This window comes from Panicum hallii, chromosome 5 (genome assembly GCF_002211085.1).
Source record: "Panicum hallii strain FIL2 chromosome 5, PHallii_v3.1, whole genome shotgun sequence".
Lineage (NCBI taxonomy): Eukaryota > Viridiplantae > Streptophyta > Magnoliopsida > Poales > Poaceae > Panicum > Panicum hallii.
In genome coordinates this window covers 51924966-51944687 of record NC_038046.1, presented here as the reverse complement: position 1 = coordinate 51944687, position 19722 = coordinate 51924966, and the positions used below count along the sequence as shown (strand labels likewise).

Genomic DNA, 19722 nt, shown 5'->3' with positions numbered 1-19722 from the left:
AAGGGTTAAAATTTAGTCCTGTCACATCGGATGTTTGGATGCTAATTAGAAATAGTAAACGGAGGCTAATGATAAAACTAATTGTATAAGCTTAGGGCTAATTCACGAGATAAATCTATTAAGCCTAATTAATAATAATAATAGATTTGTCTCGCGAATTAGCTTAGGAATTATGCAATTAGTTTTGTTACTACTCTATATTTAATATTTCTAATTAGCATCCAAACATTTAATGTGACGGGGCTAAACTTTGTTGGGTATCCAAACGGGCCCTTAATCATATCGCTGATTGGTACGTGGTTCAGCCATCTCACAGCATTAATGATTAATTAGTAACCTTAACGAGAGCCCGAGGTCATATGGTTGACAATCCACACAAGGATACATTATTGTTATTGCGATGACGATTGCAGCAAAAGTGCGATATAAATGGTAGGGTTCATGACACTAATTCACACAAGGACTCTGTATCAGAGTTCAGAGGCGACTGAGCCGGACTTGTGGTTGTGGAGCAGACAGGCCAAGGTATTCTGCCGTGACAGGCCTGAAGACGCGCGGCTTGTCGGACTCAAGCGCCGCCGCTAGCCGTGGCCACAGGAAGGCGGTGGCTATCAACGAGCCATCACCCCCGGGTCGTGCCGCGATCTCCATGAACCCTGCGCACAACCTCGTCGCCGACGCGCCCGTCGGTATCGCCATTGCGGCGGGGCCGAAGCCGAAGTCCGTGTCGGTCCGGAACGAGGCGAACGACGACACCGTCATCGTCGGGCTGCCCAGCCCGATGCCTGCAGTCTCGACGTACCGCTCGGCCTTGTGCTCCTCCACCCAGTCCACCAGCTCCTGGAAGTGCTCGTTGTACGCCGGCGCCGCGATCGCCTCGCGCACCATGGCCGCCACGTCCGACAGCGGCGCACGGACAACCTCCTCCACGCGCTCCTCTCGGACCACGAAGGTGGTGACGTTGCCGACGTAGTTGCGCATCGCGGCGCGGAGCTCCGGCGATGTGAACCGTTGGCGCCCGTCCACCCACCATCCCATCCGGCAGTGAGGATCCGCCGTGCCCACGACGCTGGCGAGGGTCTTCCACAGGTAGGCGGAGACCGCCTGGACGCGAGTCGCGCGCCGGCCGTTCCGGCTCGCCGCCTCCCGCAACCGTTCGACGTCGGACGCCTCGATGTAGTACAGGCGCCCGACGGCGTTTTGTTCCCATGTCAGGACGTTGACCTGCCGGTCGGCGCGCACCGGTGTGAACGCCTCGTCGAGAGCGGCGCCGTAGGATGGCGCCGCGCGGGGGCGGAACACCGCGCGGTGGTGGTTCGGCCGGGTTCCCCTCGAGAGCGCCCCCGACAGGGCGAGCTCGGACCACGCGCTTACGAGGGAGCTCAGCGCGCACCCGTCGACGAGGAGGTGGTTTGTGGACCACGCCACGGTGAAGCCGCCGCACGCGAACGAGACCACCTGGACGGACAGCGCCACATCGGCGGGGTACGGCAGCTGGATCCTCCCCAAGGATGCGCTCATGTCGGCGTAGTCCAGGGCCGCCAGCGCGACGCCGGCCGCCCCGACGACGAGCTCCGCGCCCTGGTTGCAGCAGCGCACCTCGGGGAGGCCGGAGCTCGGGCTGGTTGCGATGCGCCCGGCGAGCGGGAAGAAGTGGTTCAGCAGGGAAGGTAAGCCGGCCTCGAAGGCCGCGACGACAACGGCGAAATCAGCGGCCGGCGGTTTGGGGTAGATGCAGAACATGGCGACCTGCATGGTTTGCGGGAGGAGATCGAGGTTGGAGACGGAGAGGACGTGAGGCTCAATGGAGGCGTCGGAGGCCACCACGAGGCGCCGGCTCACGACTTGGACAACATGCAAGTCCTTGTTGCTGCCATGGACGCTGCTTGCCATTCCCCGTAATGCACGACTACTACTAGTAATGTCTGGTAGCTTTGCTCTTGCCACAAGAAGTTTATACAGCAGTGTATGAGTACTCCAGTTTCTTACAGGCTAGTACTTCTTATATTATGTATCGATCGATGAAAGTCAACATGGAATCTTTTGTTTGAATGCACTCCCGGACGCTGCTGCAATAAGGACAACTTTTCACAGGTTTGCGCTTGGAGTAGTGCCTCAAACGGAGAGCTTTTGAGCATCATTCCACGCTGGAGCATCCGATGCCCATACTAAAAAAAAAAAAGTTGGGGCATGCCCAAACATAAAGAAGTACTCTCTCCGACGTCGCAAGTCAAACCGGAACGTGTTAAAATATTTAACGTCACAGTACAATGCTAATGTGGCAGCATGCCATTTTTACAAATTTTTATTTATTTTTAGCCTCTTTTTAAATTTATTTTAATAATAACCTTTTTAATCATATCAATCCGCATAACGAGATAAAAATACGCTATCACCTCAAATGCACTTGGAGTGCCCAGGAGGGGAGCTTATCGCACAGCTCCTACCAGCATGATTAATATAGCCTTGTCACGCTACTTCCGACGATACAATAAGATCTCACTTTAAAAGATTATATTTTTTTTATACGAACTCCGTTGAAGATGATTTTTATATAAAAATTGTCGATTCGACCGGCGGCGAGCGGGAAGAAGTGGTTCATCGGCCATGTCCAACAGTTATCGCCGGTTGCTGGCTCTTAGAATTATACGGCAGCTCCACGTTACCGCAATCCTGTAGGTCTAATTTTTTTGCGCTTCTCGAGGGCTTGCTGTTAGCTATTTTTAGGCTAATCACAGTGGGGGTTTCATGACGAGTTTCATGACATTAATTACAATGACACATCAGCATTTTTGATGATGTGGCACTGATTTAATGAGGGAAGAGAAGGAATCAGTTTCATCCCCACGACACTCTGCTAACTCGTTTCCAAGATATTGGAAATGGCGTGAAACGACCACTGTGACCGCCGTTATTTCATGGGGGATCTCGTGCGCCAATAGATCAACTAGCATTTAATTACACTGGTTAGCTTTGGAAATAGTAAATGAAACTCTCCATTGAGGCATAGCGTTTTATTCATCCCCCAAGGTGATGTGGCATTCTTGTAAACAGGAATACGAAATTTTCCATTGTGATTAGCCTTACTCCATCATGGTCCGCATGAGTGGTGCGGCAGAGAGGAGCTTCGCCTCGATTCCTGCGTGGTCCCACTGGTGGCTCGGGTGCCGCGCCATGAGCTAGCGAGCGAATACTCGATAGCGCGGATGTATAGGTTGTTTCTTTTTTCTCCAGCTCAGCTAAAATCTGAGTCAGCTAGCGACACCGTCTCCCTTTGGAGGAGGCCTAAGGCTATCTCCAGCGATATCCTCCAAATCCCATCCCCTTCTTTTTTCCTCCATATCAACTTCATTCTCTATACCAAACTTAACTCCAACAACATCCTCTATTTCCATCTTCTATACCCCACAATCTTACTTTTTTATCATTTCTTCCAACCTCCGTTTCCCCCGAGCGCAACGCCCCGCAGCGCCGCCCCTCCCGCGCCGCCCCGCAGCGCAGCACCGCCGCCCCGCGCGCCGCCCCGCAGCGCCGCCTCGCAGCACCGCCGCCCCGCCGCCCGCGCCGCCCCACAGCGCCGCCCCTCCCGCGCCGCCCCGCCGCCCCTCCCGCGCCGCCCCGCAGCCCCCCGCCGCGCCGCCGCCCCCGTGCCCCGCAGCGCTGCCCCGCCGCCCCGCCACCCACGCCGCCCCGCCGTGCCGCCCCGCCCCGCAGCGCCGCCGCCCTGCGCGCCGCCCCGCAACGCCACCACCACCGCCCCCGCGCCCCGCCGGCCGCGCCCGCAACGCCGGCCCTCCCGCAGCCCGCCGCCCCGCGCGCGGGGCCGCCTCGAGCGCCCCGCCAGCCGCCTCCCTCGTCGTGCGCTGCTCGGGCGCCCATTGCTCCCGGCGCCCCTCCTCCCACGCTGGTCGGCTGCCGCTGCCCATCGTCTCGTGCTTGTCGGCCTGGTGCCGCCCCTCCTCCCGCACTATGGACTTCGAGGACTGGTTACAGCAAACGGAGATGGAGCAAGATGAACATCAGCGACAAATGGAGATGGAGCTAGACGATCTGGAGGACTTCACCCTCCTGACGATGTCCATGGGGGGTCCCCAGGTGCCTCGCGAAAGGGTGCCTCGCCAAATCGTGCCTCGTGATCACCATGAAGGATACCGTCGGATATGGGCAGACTACTTCGCTCCCCAGCCGGTGTATGGCGACCGGCTGTTTCGACAACAGTGCGTCGCATGCATGTGTAACATAATGTGTCTGCGGTTTCATGGCGAGTGAACTAATACTTCCTGTCTTTGACTCCGCAGCTTCCATATGCGACGGCATGTGTTCCTTCGGCTTGTCGACGTGGTGCAGAGGGTGGATCCTTATTTCATCCAGCGTCCGGACTGCATAGGCCTTATGGGAATATCTGCCTTGCATAAGTGCGTGGCCGCCATTCGCATCCTGGCTTACAGATTACCAGCCAATGCGGTCGACGAGTATGTGCGTATCGGTCCCTCGACAGCTCAAGAGGCCTTGAAGCATTTCTGTTGAGCAGTCATCGATGCATTTGGTGGATACTATCTGCGAGCGCCAACTGAAGAGGATGTCCACCGCCTCGTCGAGGAAGGTGAACAACGGGGATTCCCGGGAATGCTTGGCAGCATAGACTGCATGCATTGGACGTGGCGTAATTGCCCATCATCGTGGAAGGGCATGTTCACCGGCCGTGGGAAGTCACCTTCTATGATTCTAGAGGCTGTGGCGTCCAGGAACCTATGGATGTGGCATGCTTACTTTGGAATGCCAGGTCGCTGCAACGAAATCAACGTTCTTCATAGATCGAGTCTCTTTGACCGCTTCATGCAGGGGACCTCGACGCCGGTGAACTTCACAGTCAATGGGCATTCATACAACATGGGATATTACCTGGCAGATGGAATCTACCCAGACTGGCCCGCATTTGTCAAGACGGTCCGTCAGCCGATGGAGATGAAGACTCGCCTCTTCGCCGCAAAACAGGAGGGTGCTCGGAAGGATATTGAGAGAGCATTTGGTGTGCTTCAGGCCTGGTGGGCAGTGATTCGTGGGCCGGCCTATCCATGGGACAGGGAGGATGTGCGGGATATGATGACCGCATGCATAATTATGCATAACATGATCATCGAGGACGAGGGTGACAGGGCAACGAACACCATCTTTGAAAATCCCGGGCAGCATGTCGACCTATCAACGGGGAACTTGGGGGACCGACATGCTTTTGTTCAAGCACATCACCGGCTACGAGATCGTGATGTCCATTTTCGCCTGCAGTCGGACCTAATTGTGCATAATTGGAACCTACATGGGTCGAGGGTTATCAGTGCGACGGATGTGCCACATGTGTGACTCCATGCACGGCACACCCAATTACATGAGCTAAGAAGGTATGCAGTTGCTTTTCCATATTTTGTTGGGGCTATGATCGTAATGTGCTAGTATAGAAGTATGGTCTAGCTAGTAATAATTGGTAGTGACATCATGTATCTTGAGAGTTAATTAAGACATAATTTCAATCTGAACAGTTGACTGAGAAAGGGCAACCAAATGAAACAGTATTAGTAAGCAAACGAACAGTCAATTCAACTTATGCATGTAAAGTGATAATGGGCATGGATCTGTTTATAGAAAACAGCCACAAACCATTGTTTAAAGGATGTGCAATGCTCAAACTTCTCATGGCCATATCATAGCTATTCAGATAATTGGATCTGGATCATGCACATATTAGTTCAAATATATTTCAAACGAAAATACTGGTGACACATACTTTTTGTAAAAGTTTGAGAAACATGTTATGCATTAGTTCTGAATCATTCTTTTGAAAGAAAGTAATTGTCCAGAAAATGTTACATTTTATCCTTGACATTATAGGTTCTGGTTGACCACGCCGACTTCCTCAAGGAACTCCAGTGAAGCCCAGACACCCAGGTGCCATGCTAGATGTAGTAATGCTTGTCCGTGATGTAATAAATGGTGGTTGGTGCTTGGGTTTGTTCCTGCCATGATGAACTGAAAATAAAACTGCTGCAGAGTTGTGCTTTTGCTAGTGAGGATTGGGGTTGGCTATGTGGTTCTGCCTGTTACTAGTATGCAATTGCTACCTGTAGCAATCTGTCTATTACACTGGATCAGTTCGCATGGTTGAATGGTGTTGGTTCACTGATATGTGCTGTTGCCTGCTGCTGTTTTGTCGTGAATTTGCTTCTGTAGGTACCAGGATATGCTGTTGCTGATCTTGCGCTTATTCGTAGTTAATAATACATCATGTCCTAACTGAATCTTCATTGGCAATTTATGCAACTTTGCATGAGCCATCTGATCATGTTAATATTTCAGTGTCACTCTGATCGTGCTAATCTTTCGATGTTGCCTGATTTCCTTGTGAATACCCATTTTATTGGAGGTGCTGAACCTATCTACATTACCAGCTTATCGATACTGAACTTTCAAAGCTCTGAATGGCAATTCATGAATTGGTTATTTGGCTACTCTTCTTATTGAAACCCAAGGGTGTAGGTGTTTCATGCACCCATTCAGATACCATGAGCAGGCTCAACACTGTAATTTAGTAGCTATGGGATTGCAAATGGTCTCTCTTTTCTGTTGCGTCCTACATTCACGCATGCATACAGAACAGATCTCTTTGCTAGATCTCAGTTTTCCTTTTTGCCTCAAAACATTGCTCTTAGCCACCATCTGATCCCCAGACACATTGTCTCGATGCATTGTGGTAAATTTTATCCTTTAAAGATTATTCCCTGATGACACTCCCTATATGTGTCGTGCAATCCTTGTACCGACACATTTTACCTTGTATTTGTTTCCTGCATATGTTCCCCACTGATGGATGATGAATCATGTGCTCATTCACTGTAGCTCTGGTTGAACATGTTATTCAGTTTGGGATTTCTGGAAATTGCCTGACTAGTCCCTTTGGTTCTAGAAGACGGTGTGGCTATTCAATACCACTTTCTTCAACCGAACAATATGCGACGTCTTCAGATGACATCAACTGTGTCATTTGGCTCTGTTGAACGCTGCCCAAACAAGTTTCACTGATTTATGGCGATGCAGAATAAACTGAATCGATGAATCAGTTGATGAATTTGTTACCTAGGCCACAGTAAACACGGGGTCAGGGTGTTGTACGCAAATATTTGTGGGAAAAAAGAGCCTGTTCAAGGTTCACTTGCACTAGACCAACAGCAACAGTTTTCTGTTGCCAGACGTTCAAAAAATGCATACAGGAGAAACAAAACTAAGCTCCAGTGAGAAGTGAAAACCTATAGAGCTTCTGGTGATGTATCCTTTCTGTGATTCTCATTGTTATCTTATCTGTTAACTTCCTCTCAATATGTTACCCTTGATTAATAGCCACAAACCTTGTGACAAAAAATGACATGTCCCAACTAGCACTGAATGTGTATTCCTGAAGACCATTTTTCTACTATGGTTTATGGTTTTTGCCAATTCTTGAAGAACGGGTGCATGAACAAGCATTGACACTGCTGTCTCTGTCTATCTGAACAAGCACGAACAATCAGAGAAACACTGTTGCTTGCTGGGACTTACAGGAGCTTCTCAACCTTCCACAAAAATAGAGTGCCAGCAGCAACAACCATCGCTTTGCTGATGAAGAGAGCACTCTTTTTCATCAAACTAAATGGAGTCCAACACACAGTTCATTTAAACAATAATTCTCGCAGTTCATAGAACACTCAGCACTAAAAGTTCTCAAACATGTAACAATATCTCTCGCAGTTCATACAACACTCAGCACTAAAAGTTCTCAAACATGAAACGATAGTTCTAAGATCAGGAATACACGCAAAGTTCCGCAATCGTACACAAAGTTCTCAAATAATACAGACAACGCAGAGTTGGTAAGAACGATACCAGTCAGGGAGGAGGCAACGAGTACTTTGCAAGGATCTGCTCCTGCTGTCGCTTGTAGAACAGTCGTAGCGCTGGCGAGCACCTGTCGAGATCTATACTAAGAATACGTTTATCTTCCGCGCGTTCTTCCTTGGCGGCCCGAGACCGCTCCATCTCCATCCGACTCTCCCTGTCATTCATCTCCATCTCCAGCCGCCTCTCCTCAAGCGCCAGGCGACGTTCCTCCAGCTCCCTTTCCGTAGACATCTTCTTCTCCTGCAGTTCCCTGTCCGTAGTGATCTTCTTCTCCTGCAGCACAGCCATCGTGGCATGGTGGCTGGCCATCTCAGCATGACTCTCCTTTATTAATGACAGCTTGTTGCCCCACATATCATTCATTTGTGAAATGTATTCCGACGAGGACGACGATGTGGCGGCCTTTTTCCTCGTTGCTTTAGTGGCATCCCTCCCAATCGGCCTCTTGCTCCCGCTGGAGGCCGGGGCATCAGACTCGGCTGGACCGCCCACTCCGTTGGCACCGCCAGCTGCTGCATTGGAGGAGTCGTCGTCGAGCACATGTACCTTGGAGTGAGCCCCAATGCACGCCTCCCACTTTGGCTCATCCTTCAATAACTTCCAGGAGTGCATCTGGGTGAAAGGCTTCTGCAATGCCGCAGCATACCGAGCCATTGCCTCCGTCGTCTGCAGATGCTCAGAATAGACAAAAATGAGGTGTATCAATTGTATAAATTGGATATCTGTATATAAGTAAAATCCAGGTCCATGCTGTCCATGAATGCAACCATACAGAAGTTGAGAAGCATGTCAAGTACCTTGTCCACGTCCGACATGCCGCTGGGATTCAAACGCAGAACGCTACTGTAGAACTCGGAAAACTTGGTGCAGCACTCTTTGATGTAGTCCCAACGAGTCGTGAGCGACTTCTGAGATCTCTCCGGGTAAACCCCTCGAGATGAGTTGTAGCCTTTCATGATCCGTAACCAAAACCCTTCTTTCCGCTGCCCGATATTGAAAACCGGGTCAGTACTTATGTTTAGCCACCACTTTGTCAGGTTTACGTCTTCTTCGGGATTGAAATTGGGAAGCTTGACCTTCGGACCACTTTTCCCAGCATCGGGGTCGCCCCCTCGGACCCTCGGACCTTCACTGACCTGCTGCATTGGGGGTCCTGCTGGAGGCGGCATGGTTGGTGGAGCAGGGTAAAAATAAGGAGGTACTGGTGGCGGCATTCCGTATGGATGGAAGGATCCCATCCAGCATTGGCAGCAGCTTCAACCTCCTCTCTCTCGTCATTGTTGCTGCATCCTTGCATGGCGTAATTGGTCACGCGGTCCATGACCCTACAAATCACAAAGCACAAAAAGTTGTGTGACTTACAGTACAAAAGATATATATATATATATATATATATATATATATGAAATGTTCAGTTGAAATTGCCTATTTAAATACATTGTTCTGCTTATTCATTACAATATAATTGTATGACCCATAGCCATATTATTACATACTGAATTCTCGTTTTGCAAAAATTCACACCGCATACAACTGCTTACTCTTGTCCTCGTATTATTACCTAACAAAGGATCATGTTATTGTCTAATGCAGTACCAAAAGATCCAAGAGAAGTGCTATGTTGCTAAAGGATGGCTATGACTTCAGAACTGATGACAAGGAAACAGAGACGATGGTCCAAGTAACTAGTCAAGAAGAATATTGTTACTGTATGCACTCAGAATCTATTCTTTGTGTTCTCAAAAAAGAAGTAGAAAATAAAACACAAGAGTATGATGCGAAGCGTGAAGGGTAGCACATTTGAGATGATGCACTCTGAAATTAATGAAATAAAGAAGAGGGGGAAAAAATATGCAAAGAAAAGGCAACAGGACAGCGGCTACGGCAATATCCAACACTGTCAGACTCTAATCTGCCAGTTGCTACAGGTGCATCAACTATCCATAATGCAGTATTATTGCTTATCTAAAAAAGTACCTATTGCGAACCATATTATTGTCTATCTAGAACAATATTATTGCATGATCCCTACCTATATTATTGCCTAAATCAGGTCCATGTTATTTGCCTGATGGCATGATCCTTTAAGCTGAATACATAAAAAAGATAGCAAAACTAAAAGATACAATAAGCTGAACACAAGTATTGTTAAAAGAGTGCCAAGATACAACTGCAAAATTGCTAATGCATAATAAATAATCAGCTTAACCATTACGTAAAAATGCTAGTAGATAATAGAAAAATTGCTTAACTGAAAGGGAAAGGAATGCTAGATAACTCAATCATCAGAAAACAATCAGGTAACTCCACAGTGTAAAACTTACTGCTCATCCTATTCAAAATAAATACTACTCCAACAAGCAAACGATCAGAAAACCTATGAGATAAATTGCTACTTGAACAACAAACAATCAGGTAACTTGCAGTCTAAAAATTCAACGCATTTTCGATTAGATGATGTGTGTATAACTGAAATTACAGCCATCACAAAGATCATGGCAGGAAGGATGTTGCTCAACCTTGGGTCAAATGCACAAAAGAACCTGCACATGATCACTCAGCAATGTCAGGAATGTCAAAGCCAACAACAAATCGCTCATGCTTCGGAACCAAGATGTGCACGTGCTTCAGCTAGCACCTCTCAAATGTTATACCAAACATCCCATGTCTACAATTTGTGGACTGTAAGTTTAAGATCAATATCAGAAATTCCATAATAAAAAATAGTTCAGAACCAAGCCGTTCATCAAATATAGCTGTCACACAATCTCAACTACCAATATTTTCCCCAGTAATGTCAGTTGAACTATTGCTAAAAAAATGACCAAAATGTATGTGGCAACTGGATCACTTGCATCACTGGTTTTGTATGAGCCCGCTCTAGCACAAAAACAACAAGCGCAAATTGATCATTAGAACCAACATTCCAATCATCCAACACGAAACAAATGGTAAAATAAAAACTGGTGAGGCTCTCCATGCCTAACCCCTAGCCCCAAATCCCTGAGCTGTAAGGGAGGTGCAAGAGGCAACCGTATTTCAGTATGAATCTTCTGGCAAATGCAGAACATGCTACTGAGCAGATGCAGAACATGCTAGCACAAAGCGAAAGCTAACTTAAATTCCCATTATCATCAACACTATTACCATAGCAGCTACTTTAATCTACAAACCAAGTTTGCCAATTCCAGCTTCACTAGCAAATCTTCTGTTCTATCACCGGAAACAACCCGCCATTGAATATCAGTTGTGCACAGCATAGATTATCCTCCTCCCATGGCCTAACCTCACCATCCAAGTTTAGAAAAGTACGAGAGGTATACCTTCCCCTCTGGCGCCACTTCGAGGAAGACGGGATGTCGGCGGATCTGGAGATGAACCGCTGTCAAGGGCGTGCCGACCGTGGCCTCTTTCGTCTCCCTTCGCCGCTGCCCCCTCCCTTTTGCAGATGACGGCCGAGAGTCACTCTCGCCTTCCCCTTGGCCGGCCCCGAAGGAGGAACTGCCGCAGTCCTCCAGATCCGCCGCGCGCCGGGGACCCTGCTCGGCTTCTTCCTCCTGCGCCCGCGCGGACGGGGATGGAGGACGCCGGCCGGGACTTCCTTCTCCCCGTGCGCAGGCCCCAGCCGCCCCCCGGCGGCCCTCGAGCGCAACGCCGCTGCCGACCGAGACGCGTCCGCCGCTCCTGTGCCTCCCGCCGATCTGGCCCCGCCGCCACTCTTCCAGATCTACTCGCCCGCGGCCCGCCGCACCCGCCAGGCCCTCCCCCACCGGCGACCCAACGGTGGCCGTCGCTTTCCCCTCCCCGGCAGTTTCCTCCCGCGGCCGCGCGGAAGGGGCTGGTGGAGATGCGCTGGAGGGCGAGAGCGATGGAGGACGCCGGTCCTGCCTCCCTCTGTGCGGGACGCAGACCGCTTCCTCCATTTTACCGCACGTGTTGGAGAATATCGCTGGAGCGTTATGTTGCTACAGTAGCCTCCGTTAATAGAGAACCGCACCCTTTACAGCACATCGCTGGAGACAGCCTAAGGAAGGCAAGCCGGCCATCCTCGAAGGCTGCGACAACGGCGTTGAAGTAGGCGGCCGGCGGCTTGGCGGTAGATACAGACTATGCAGATCCGTGTGGGTTGTGGACTACTTGTGGTTGTGGGACTGAGGTCGAGGTTGGAAACGTGCTGTCTTCACGCCACGAGCCGGCAGCTCACGATCGACTCGGACACGCACGCAGGTCCTTGCCATCCTTGATGCTAGCCATTCTTCTTCCACAGGCGCCTAGAGCTTCGTACTCTGTATGGTGGCTTAGCTTGTTCTAGTCATAGAATAATATTTTGATCTGTCTTCGAATAGAGCTCGTTTGTAATTAATTAGTTTTGCTGATGTCGACAGTGCGCTGATGAGCCATTGTCAGCTCTCTAATTTTAATACAACTTTTTGATCAAGTCAACGGAATCGCTTGTGGAAATGATGCTTAGTGTTTTTAAGGACTAAAGGTTGGACTTAGTTTCTAAATGTATTTGGAGTCAGGGTGACCTTTTGCAGTTCTAACATGGCTCTTGGTGGATGCGGGATGCCTGCCGTTAGGAACGACATTGACCGAACAGCCGACAGTGAAATCATCCTTATTATTGCGATGGCGATCTTTAAAATAATACAATTCAGAAGTGATGCATGGCAAAGTTTAGATGCACACAAGGTCTATCAGAGCAGGCCAAGGTACTCCGCCGTGACAGGCTTGAACACGCGCGGCTCGTCGGACTCGAGCGCCGCCGCGAGCCGCGGCCACACCACGGCGTTGGCGAACCACGACCCGTCGGCCCTGGGGTTCACGACGGTCTGCACGTACCCCGCGCACAGCCGCGCAGTCAGCGCGGACGTCGGCACCAGCAGCACGGCGCGGCCGAAGCCGAAGTCCGTGTCGGCCGGGGACGCGCCGCCGGCGGACACGACCACGGCCGGGCTGCCCAGGCCCAGGGACGGCGTCTCCACGTATCGCTGCGTCTTGTGCTCCTCCACCCAGTCCACCAGCTCCTGGAAGCGCTCGTCGTAGTCCGGCGCCGTGATCGCCTCGCGCACCATGGCCGCCACGCCCGGCAGCGGCGTCCCCAGGAGCTCCGGCACGCTCGCCTCCCGGACCACGAAGGTGACGACGTTGCCGACGTAGTTGCGCATCGCGGCGCGGAGGTCCGGCGCCGCCGTCAGCCGCTGGCGCCCGTCCACCCACCACCCCATGCGGCAGGCGGCGTCCGCCGTGCCCACGACGCGGGCGAGGGCCTTCCAGAGGTACGCCGAGACCGCCTGCACGCGCGTCGCACGCGTGCCGTCTCGGCTCGCCATCTCTCGCAGCCTTGCTATGTCGGATGCCTCGATATAGTACGTGCGTTGGACAAAGCACTGCTGCGCCGTGAGGACGTTGACCTGCCGCCGGGAATCCAGCGGCGTGAACGCCTCGTCGAGCGCGGCGCTGTAGGACGGCGGCACCCGAGGGCGGAACACCGACCGGTCATGGTTTGGCCGGGATCCCGCGGCGAGCGCGCCCGAGCGCATGAGCTCGGACCACGCGCCGACCAGCAAGCTCATCGCGCTCGCGTCGACCAGCACGTGGTTGGTGCTCCACGCCACGGTGAAGCCGCCGCAAGCGAACGACACTACCTGCACGGACAGCGCCATGTCCTCGCCGTAGGGCAGCTGGACCTTCCGCAGGCACGCGCTCATGTTGCCGTAGTCCAGGCTCGCCAGCGCGACGCCGGCCTCTCCGACCACGAGCTCCGCTCCTTGGTTGTTGCAGTGCACCTCGGGGAGGCCGGAGCTCGGGTCGGTCACGATGCGGCCGGCGAAGGGGAAGAAGTGGTTCAACAAGGACGGCAGGCCAGCCTCGAAGGCCGCGACGACGGCGGCGAAGTCGGCCGTTGGCGGCTTCGGGTAGATCACGAACAGGGAGCCCTGCACGGATAGAGGGACGAGGTCGAGATTGGAGACGGCGAGGACGTGTGGCTTGATGGAGTCAGAGGCCTTCACGAGGCGCCGGCTCACGACTCGGACATGCAACTGGTCGTCGCCGGCAATGATGCTAGCCATTGTTTCCTCCTCCTCCTTCCTACGCGCAGCTAGCTTCGTACGGTAATTCTGCGTGGTAGCTTGCTCTGGTGACAAGATGATGATTTGATCTCGTTTCTACTTTCCGTGTCAGGTCCTCAGAACCTCCCTATATAAACAGTTATGACAGCTCCGTGGCTTCCATTTCTTTTTATGTTTTTTTCGAGTCAGCGGAAGATTTTATAGGAATTAGGCATTTAATTTTGTAGGACTAACGCGAACGAGTTAAACTTGTAACAGCTACCAATTTAATCTTTTTTTAACCGAAACAGCTACCAATCATTGATATTTACATGATATATTGTTGAGAAAATATCTAGTGCACCTGGGGCAAGTCGCTGAAATTCAAAATTAAGTTAAGAAATGATGCTAGAATTGTGCATAAACAGTGGGGGTGCCTTTCAGATGTAAATAAGTACTAAGCCCTAACATACCTTGTCTTGGACTCTTGGTCAGGTTATGGAATTTCTGGATGAAAACCACACATATAGCACTCAGTTGTGAAAGTCCTCTAAATGCGTAGAGCTGACCAGAGGTGTTTAAAACTTAAAGTCAACTTCATCTGAGAGCGGGCATACAAAATGGTCCTCGGCTAGTACTCCACTAGATAACCAAAATATATGACGTAGTGCCTCATCATACGCCAAATAAGACGATTAGCTATTAGGCGACGCTACATCCTGATTAGATCCTAATCCCCAGAAAATGTAGGATAATGCAATAAGCATATACCGAGAAAATCCCTTCCGATACGTAGTGTATAAATAATGTATGCAGAAGCTAGAAAGTCCCATGAGGTTAGTAGTAAGCATACATCAAGGGTATTTTTCTTTCTACGCGTCGGTTTGTGGTTTTATCGCTCTTTGTAAGGGCAGTGCACGTGCGATATGCACGTGTTTGAAAAAATTCATAGAACACCCATAATAGTACAAAACTGTATTTAACATCTTTCCCACATAGTTTGCCCTCTCAATATCCAATTGCTTATAGCATTCCTAAGCATATACAAAGCAAAAAAGATAAGGTAGAACCACTGTTCGCCTACACGGCCGTTTAGCCCGCGTACACGCCGTGTAAACGCTACACACTGACTAGTCATATCCGTTTAATCAGCCGTTTACTCCATTTAAAGACCATTTAACCCGTTTAAATGACCATTTAGTCCGAATAAATAGCTAAACGGCAGCCGACCGACTCCTATTTAGGCTAACATTAGGCTAACATGAGAAACGCTGCCGCTGACACAGCTAGCCATCAAGAGAGACACTTATGGGCATCAATTGCGAAAGCTTCCTTGTTGTTGTTGCTAGTGTGCAGCTTTTGCTTAAAAGCCCTGCCATCTCCTTTCTTTCCTCCCCCTCTCCCTCTCTTATCACCGCCAGCGTTTGACTTAGTGTAGTGCAGCAGCGGATTGGAGCTCAACAGTCGTTGCTAAAGGTCTCCTGCCACCAATCTTTTCTTTCTTTCCCCATAGCATAGAAGAAGTCAATCCATCTAATAGAAGAATCAATCAACTTATATGCAGAAGAGAACCATGAATAATATGGGATTGTGCCTATTTTCCTATGTAAGATCTAAAACAATTGGAATACTTGGGCTCTAGAACCTGCTTGACAAAAAAAAAAGAATGACAACAATGATCCCTTTTATGAATTAACCTTCAAATCTTTGTCGAAGCATAACCTGAATTCTTGAACTAAGGTCATCTTACAAAATCTATGATGAGACCCCAAAGGCATGTTTGACAGCATCATTTCTCTCTGCATATTTTTGGACATGAAAAAATAACTGTAACATGAAACTTCAAACTTCAGAGTTGCTTCTACGGGAAGAAGAGAGGTTCAGTAATTATTATATATTAGATGCATAATAAGAACTGAGCACAAATTACAAATTACAATCCTGTTATATATCATATAACTCTTCAGATGTGTTGAATCCACAATTTTAGAATCAGGAGAGGCATCAAGCATGCCAGATCTGTATTCCCTTACCATTCAGCAATTCTCATCAAATGCTTTATCCTCTGTTTTGAATTTCACTATGGCTTCATTGCAGTATGGCTAAGTTGAAAAGATAATAAAAGTTTTAACAAATGGTGATGTAACCTAGACTTAAAAATCTCCAGCATATAGCATTTTCAAGCTGAAACATTAGCTTTAAGTTCACCATACATTAGCAATCCAAGTACATAAAATGCTAGAACTGAAACTGAACAGTGTGCCTTGCCTTTTAAGTAGCAGCATACATACAAGCTATCGGGTGCCGATTTATGCTTAAACCGGGAACAAAATATCTGGTGCAAATTTATGTAGTACGAGGAAATAATGTGCACTTATAGTCCCTGCAATAAATATGCCATATAAAATGCAAAAAAAAAAGACATTGAGGCATCAAATATAGGTTTTAGGCATAATTAAATTCTTATAGAGAAGTTAGGCAAACAAAGAAATTAGAACCTATCACTTTAAGCTATTAAACAACAGAGAAGTTAGGCAAACAAAAAAATTATGCCTATGTCCAGATAGAGTAGCATGGTTGCACTCAGCATTAATAATGAACTTTCCTTTGTGATATAATAGAGAAAAAGAGGATGCTTCATAACAGATGTTTAAACCACACAAACTTCACTCGCGAAAACAGTTGATTGTTGACAATGTAGCACATCCAGAAAATACCAAAACGTACCTCACCTGTAAGACCATGCTTCTGTAGAAAAGAGAGTGTAGCTGCAACATCCAAGCCATACCTGCCAGAGAAACAATGATTAGTGCTTTTCACTACCGGAAACGAGGACTTTGCCGAGTGTCCAGAGCTTTGCCGAGCGCAAAACATCGGGCACTTGGCAAAGATCCTCTTTGCCGAGCGCAACTCTCGGCAAAGGAAAACACACGGTAAATTCATCCTTTGCCGAGTCTCTAGCACTCGGTAAATAAAAACACTCGGCAAAGAATTTTTTGCCGAGTCTTGAGCACTCGGCAAAGGATGACACTCGGCAAAAACGCGCCAGGATGTAACGGCAGTTAACGGCATGAGTATTTGCCGAGAGCCAAGTTTAAGACACTCGGTAAAGGGGAGTTTTGCCGAGTGCCTAGGCAAGACACTCGGCAAAATATACATATTTTTTCTTTATTTTGTCTAAAATTTTTTCTATTGCCATCCTACATTCTCCTCAACAAGATATATAATTTAGATTCATTTATCGAAGTGTTTTCTATATTTTGACAATTTATTTCATTTTATTGAATTTCTTGAATAATTCAAATTTGAACTGCGTGGTCATTCGAATAGTGGAAAAAATGAATGAAAAATTGTTATTCATGTTAATGAGCATGCTATGAAAAAATATCGAAGAAAGGACCAGAAATTTCAAACCTACTATTCACGAAACATGGCGACTAAATTGTGTTCAAGTCGTGTTTAAATTGTAGAAAAGGCAAATTTGGTCGGAAAATTATGAAACTTGTCGAGATGTCATGTTATCATGTGAGGACACTATGATAAAATTTGTATAAGATTTTATGAAAGTTTGACATCTACGATGCTTAACACCTAATCGGGTTTCACATAAAATCATACATCTCTTTGGAGAACTTTCAATTTGTAAGCATCGTATGTTGTAACTTTCATGAAACCTCGTCAGATTTTTATCACAGCTTCCCCATGTGATATCATTACATCTCGACAAGTTTCATAATTTTCGGACCATATTTGCTTTTTATATATTTTAAAAACAACTGGATAAGAAGTTCGTCGTCATGTTTCGTGGACAACAAGTTCAAAATTTCTGATTTTTTTTCTCGATAAGATCTCAACGCATCCTTCAATAACGTGAATATCATTTTTTCATTCATTGTTTTCCATTATTCGTGTGACCTGTAGTTCAAATTTCAATAAATACAAGAAATTCAATAAATTGACAAAATAGGTTTGAAAAATGTGACTTCTTTGCCGGCACTCGGCAAAGAGGGCCTTTGCCGAGTGCCCAAGATCTGGCACTCGGCAAAGGTTTTGAATATTTAACCGGCCGGCTCCCTCCACCTTATCCACACAGTTTCACTCTCACGCCGCCCCGCCCTCGACCCCACCGGCTCCGCCCCCCCCCCCCCCCCCGCCGCAGGCCGCACCCCGGCCGCCGTAGGTACTGCATCCGTTCATGTTCCACTAGCTGATGCACGTGTAGTGCCGCAACAAACTCTTTAAAATCAACTAGCGCATCTGTATTACTATCAATCTACCCAAGAATGGAATATTGGCTGTCAATTCCTGAAACTCGAATATGTTGCTATGGTATTTGCGAGAATAAACCAGGAAATTTTAGTTGTCAATGCAGCCATGGCTATACGGGCAATGCTTCCATCCCAAATGTATGTATAGGTACATGGCGCAAACTGAAAAGATAGTTACAACCTACTACTGCTCGATCTGTTACAACACTTCATGTTTCTGACAATAACACGGCCATTAGATATAGCTTCTACCACTATTAAATAAATGCAAATTCATGTATTCGTCATTTTAACAAAAATGCCATTATGTTAGACCTGATTGATCACGAATACAGAAGTAAATCATCTGCCCCTGCCCACATAAAAAAAATAAAGCTTTCGGAATCTCGCATTCGTCTGGGGAACAATCTACTCCTTCCTTTTAAAATTTTAATATATAATTTTAATATATAATTTGTTGAGGACAAGCCTTTGACTAGCAATTAGCCTATTGTAGCACATAATTTTTATAACACAAAGATGATGCATTAGATTCATATTTGAAGATACTTTTGCATCACATAAATAAAATATTAATAGAGTAACTTTTGGTCAAAATCTTATCCTCACAAAACAAAATACACCTTATAATATCAAAATGGAGGTAATATATGTAAACAGATGCATCAAACAAGCTGATCGACCACAAGTTTTACAAGAGTTTAACGACGAAGTTAACAAGCACTGCAAAATAGTTTTACAAGAGTTCAACGGACAAATTCACAAAGTTCACGGACATTACATTACAGCGCCATTAATGATTACATAGATATTAAATCAGCCATTTCAGCTGGCTTACTAGGGGCCCGGGTCCCTTCTGATTCCTGCCCCCCGTAGTTGTTTACCGTGCTACAGCAGTTTACGTTGGTATTGCAGCCGCTGCAGGGGATGCAGCCGCCGAAGCAGGTAAACAGCTTCGCCCACCCCGGCCACTTCATCTGTGCTGACCAGCTTGGGTTATGTGAGAAAACAGAAATCGATACAACCCTACAACTAAAGCAAACAAAGAGAAACTTCACCCGTGAATACGCCTGGTTTGCTGATGCAGATACAGGAAAAATGCGACGATTCCAGCAAACGCACTTTACATTGGGGGCTACCCGATCCTGATGCGCAGGGGATGTTGGTGGTGATGGGCGTGCTGGTCCCCGTGTCGGCATGCTTCGGGAGAAGCTCTCCGGTGGCGGTCTCCTAGGAGGCGCGCTGGTCTCCGTGGTGGTGTCGACGGCCGTGATCTCCAAGGCGGTGCCCTCTGGGAGCGGGTCGGTATCGGAGGATTCATCGCGGAGGGTGATGCTGCTCATAAGATAGTAAAAAGTTATCAAATAATATGTGAACAAAAATGAGTTTTCACTTACAGAAAATCCAAGCATAGGCAGTAAGGTAAAACTGTAACGTAATTAAGATGTACTAGCAAATATGCCCGTGCGTTACTA

General features: G+C 48.1%; 3 protein-coding genes across 3 annotated transcripts; 1 reads left to right on the top strand and 2 right to left on the bottom strand.

The window, feature by feature from the left end:
• Positions 1-360: 360 nt before the first annotated feature.
• On the bottom strand, positions 361-1950 carry LOC112894906 (putrescine hydroxycinnamoyltransferase-like). Its single transcript, XM_025962750.1, has one exon. It carries the CDS (start codon positions 1891-1893, stop codon positions 478-480), a length of 1416 nt encoding a protein of 471 aa, XP_025818535.1. The 5' UTR covers positions 1894-1950; the 3' UTR covers positions 361-477.
• Positions 1951-3969: 2019 nt separating this feature from the next.
• On the top strand, positions 3970-5928 carry LOC112892751. The gene is made up of 3 exons (XM_025959873.1): positions 3970-4095; positions 4843-5091; positions 5887-5928. The coding sequence occupies exons 1-3, from the start codon at positions 3970-3972 to the stop codon at positions 5926-5928; spliced, it is 417 nt and encodes a 138-aa protein (XP_025815658.1).
• A 6636-nt stretch (positions 5929-12564) lies between these two features.
• Positions 12565-14083, bottom strand: LOC112895819 (putrescine hydroxycinnamoyltransferase-like). Its single transcript, XM_025963813.1, has one exon. It carries the CDS (start codon positions 13998-14000, stop codon positions 12624-12626), a length of 1377 nt encoding a protein of 458 aa, XP_025819598.1. The 5' UTR covers positions 14001-14083; the 3' UTR covers positions 12565-12623.
• Positions 14084-19722: the final 5639 nt, after the last annotated feature.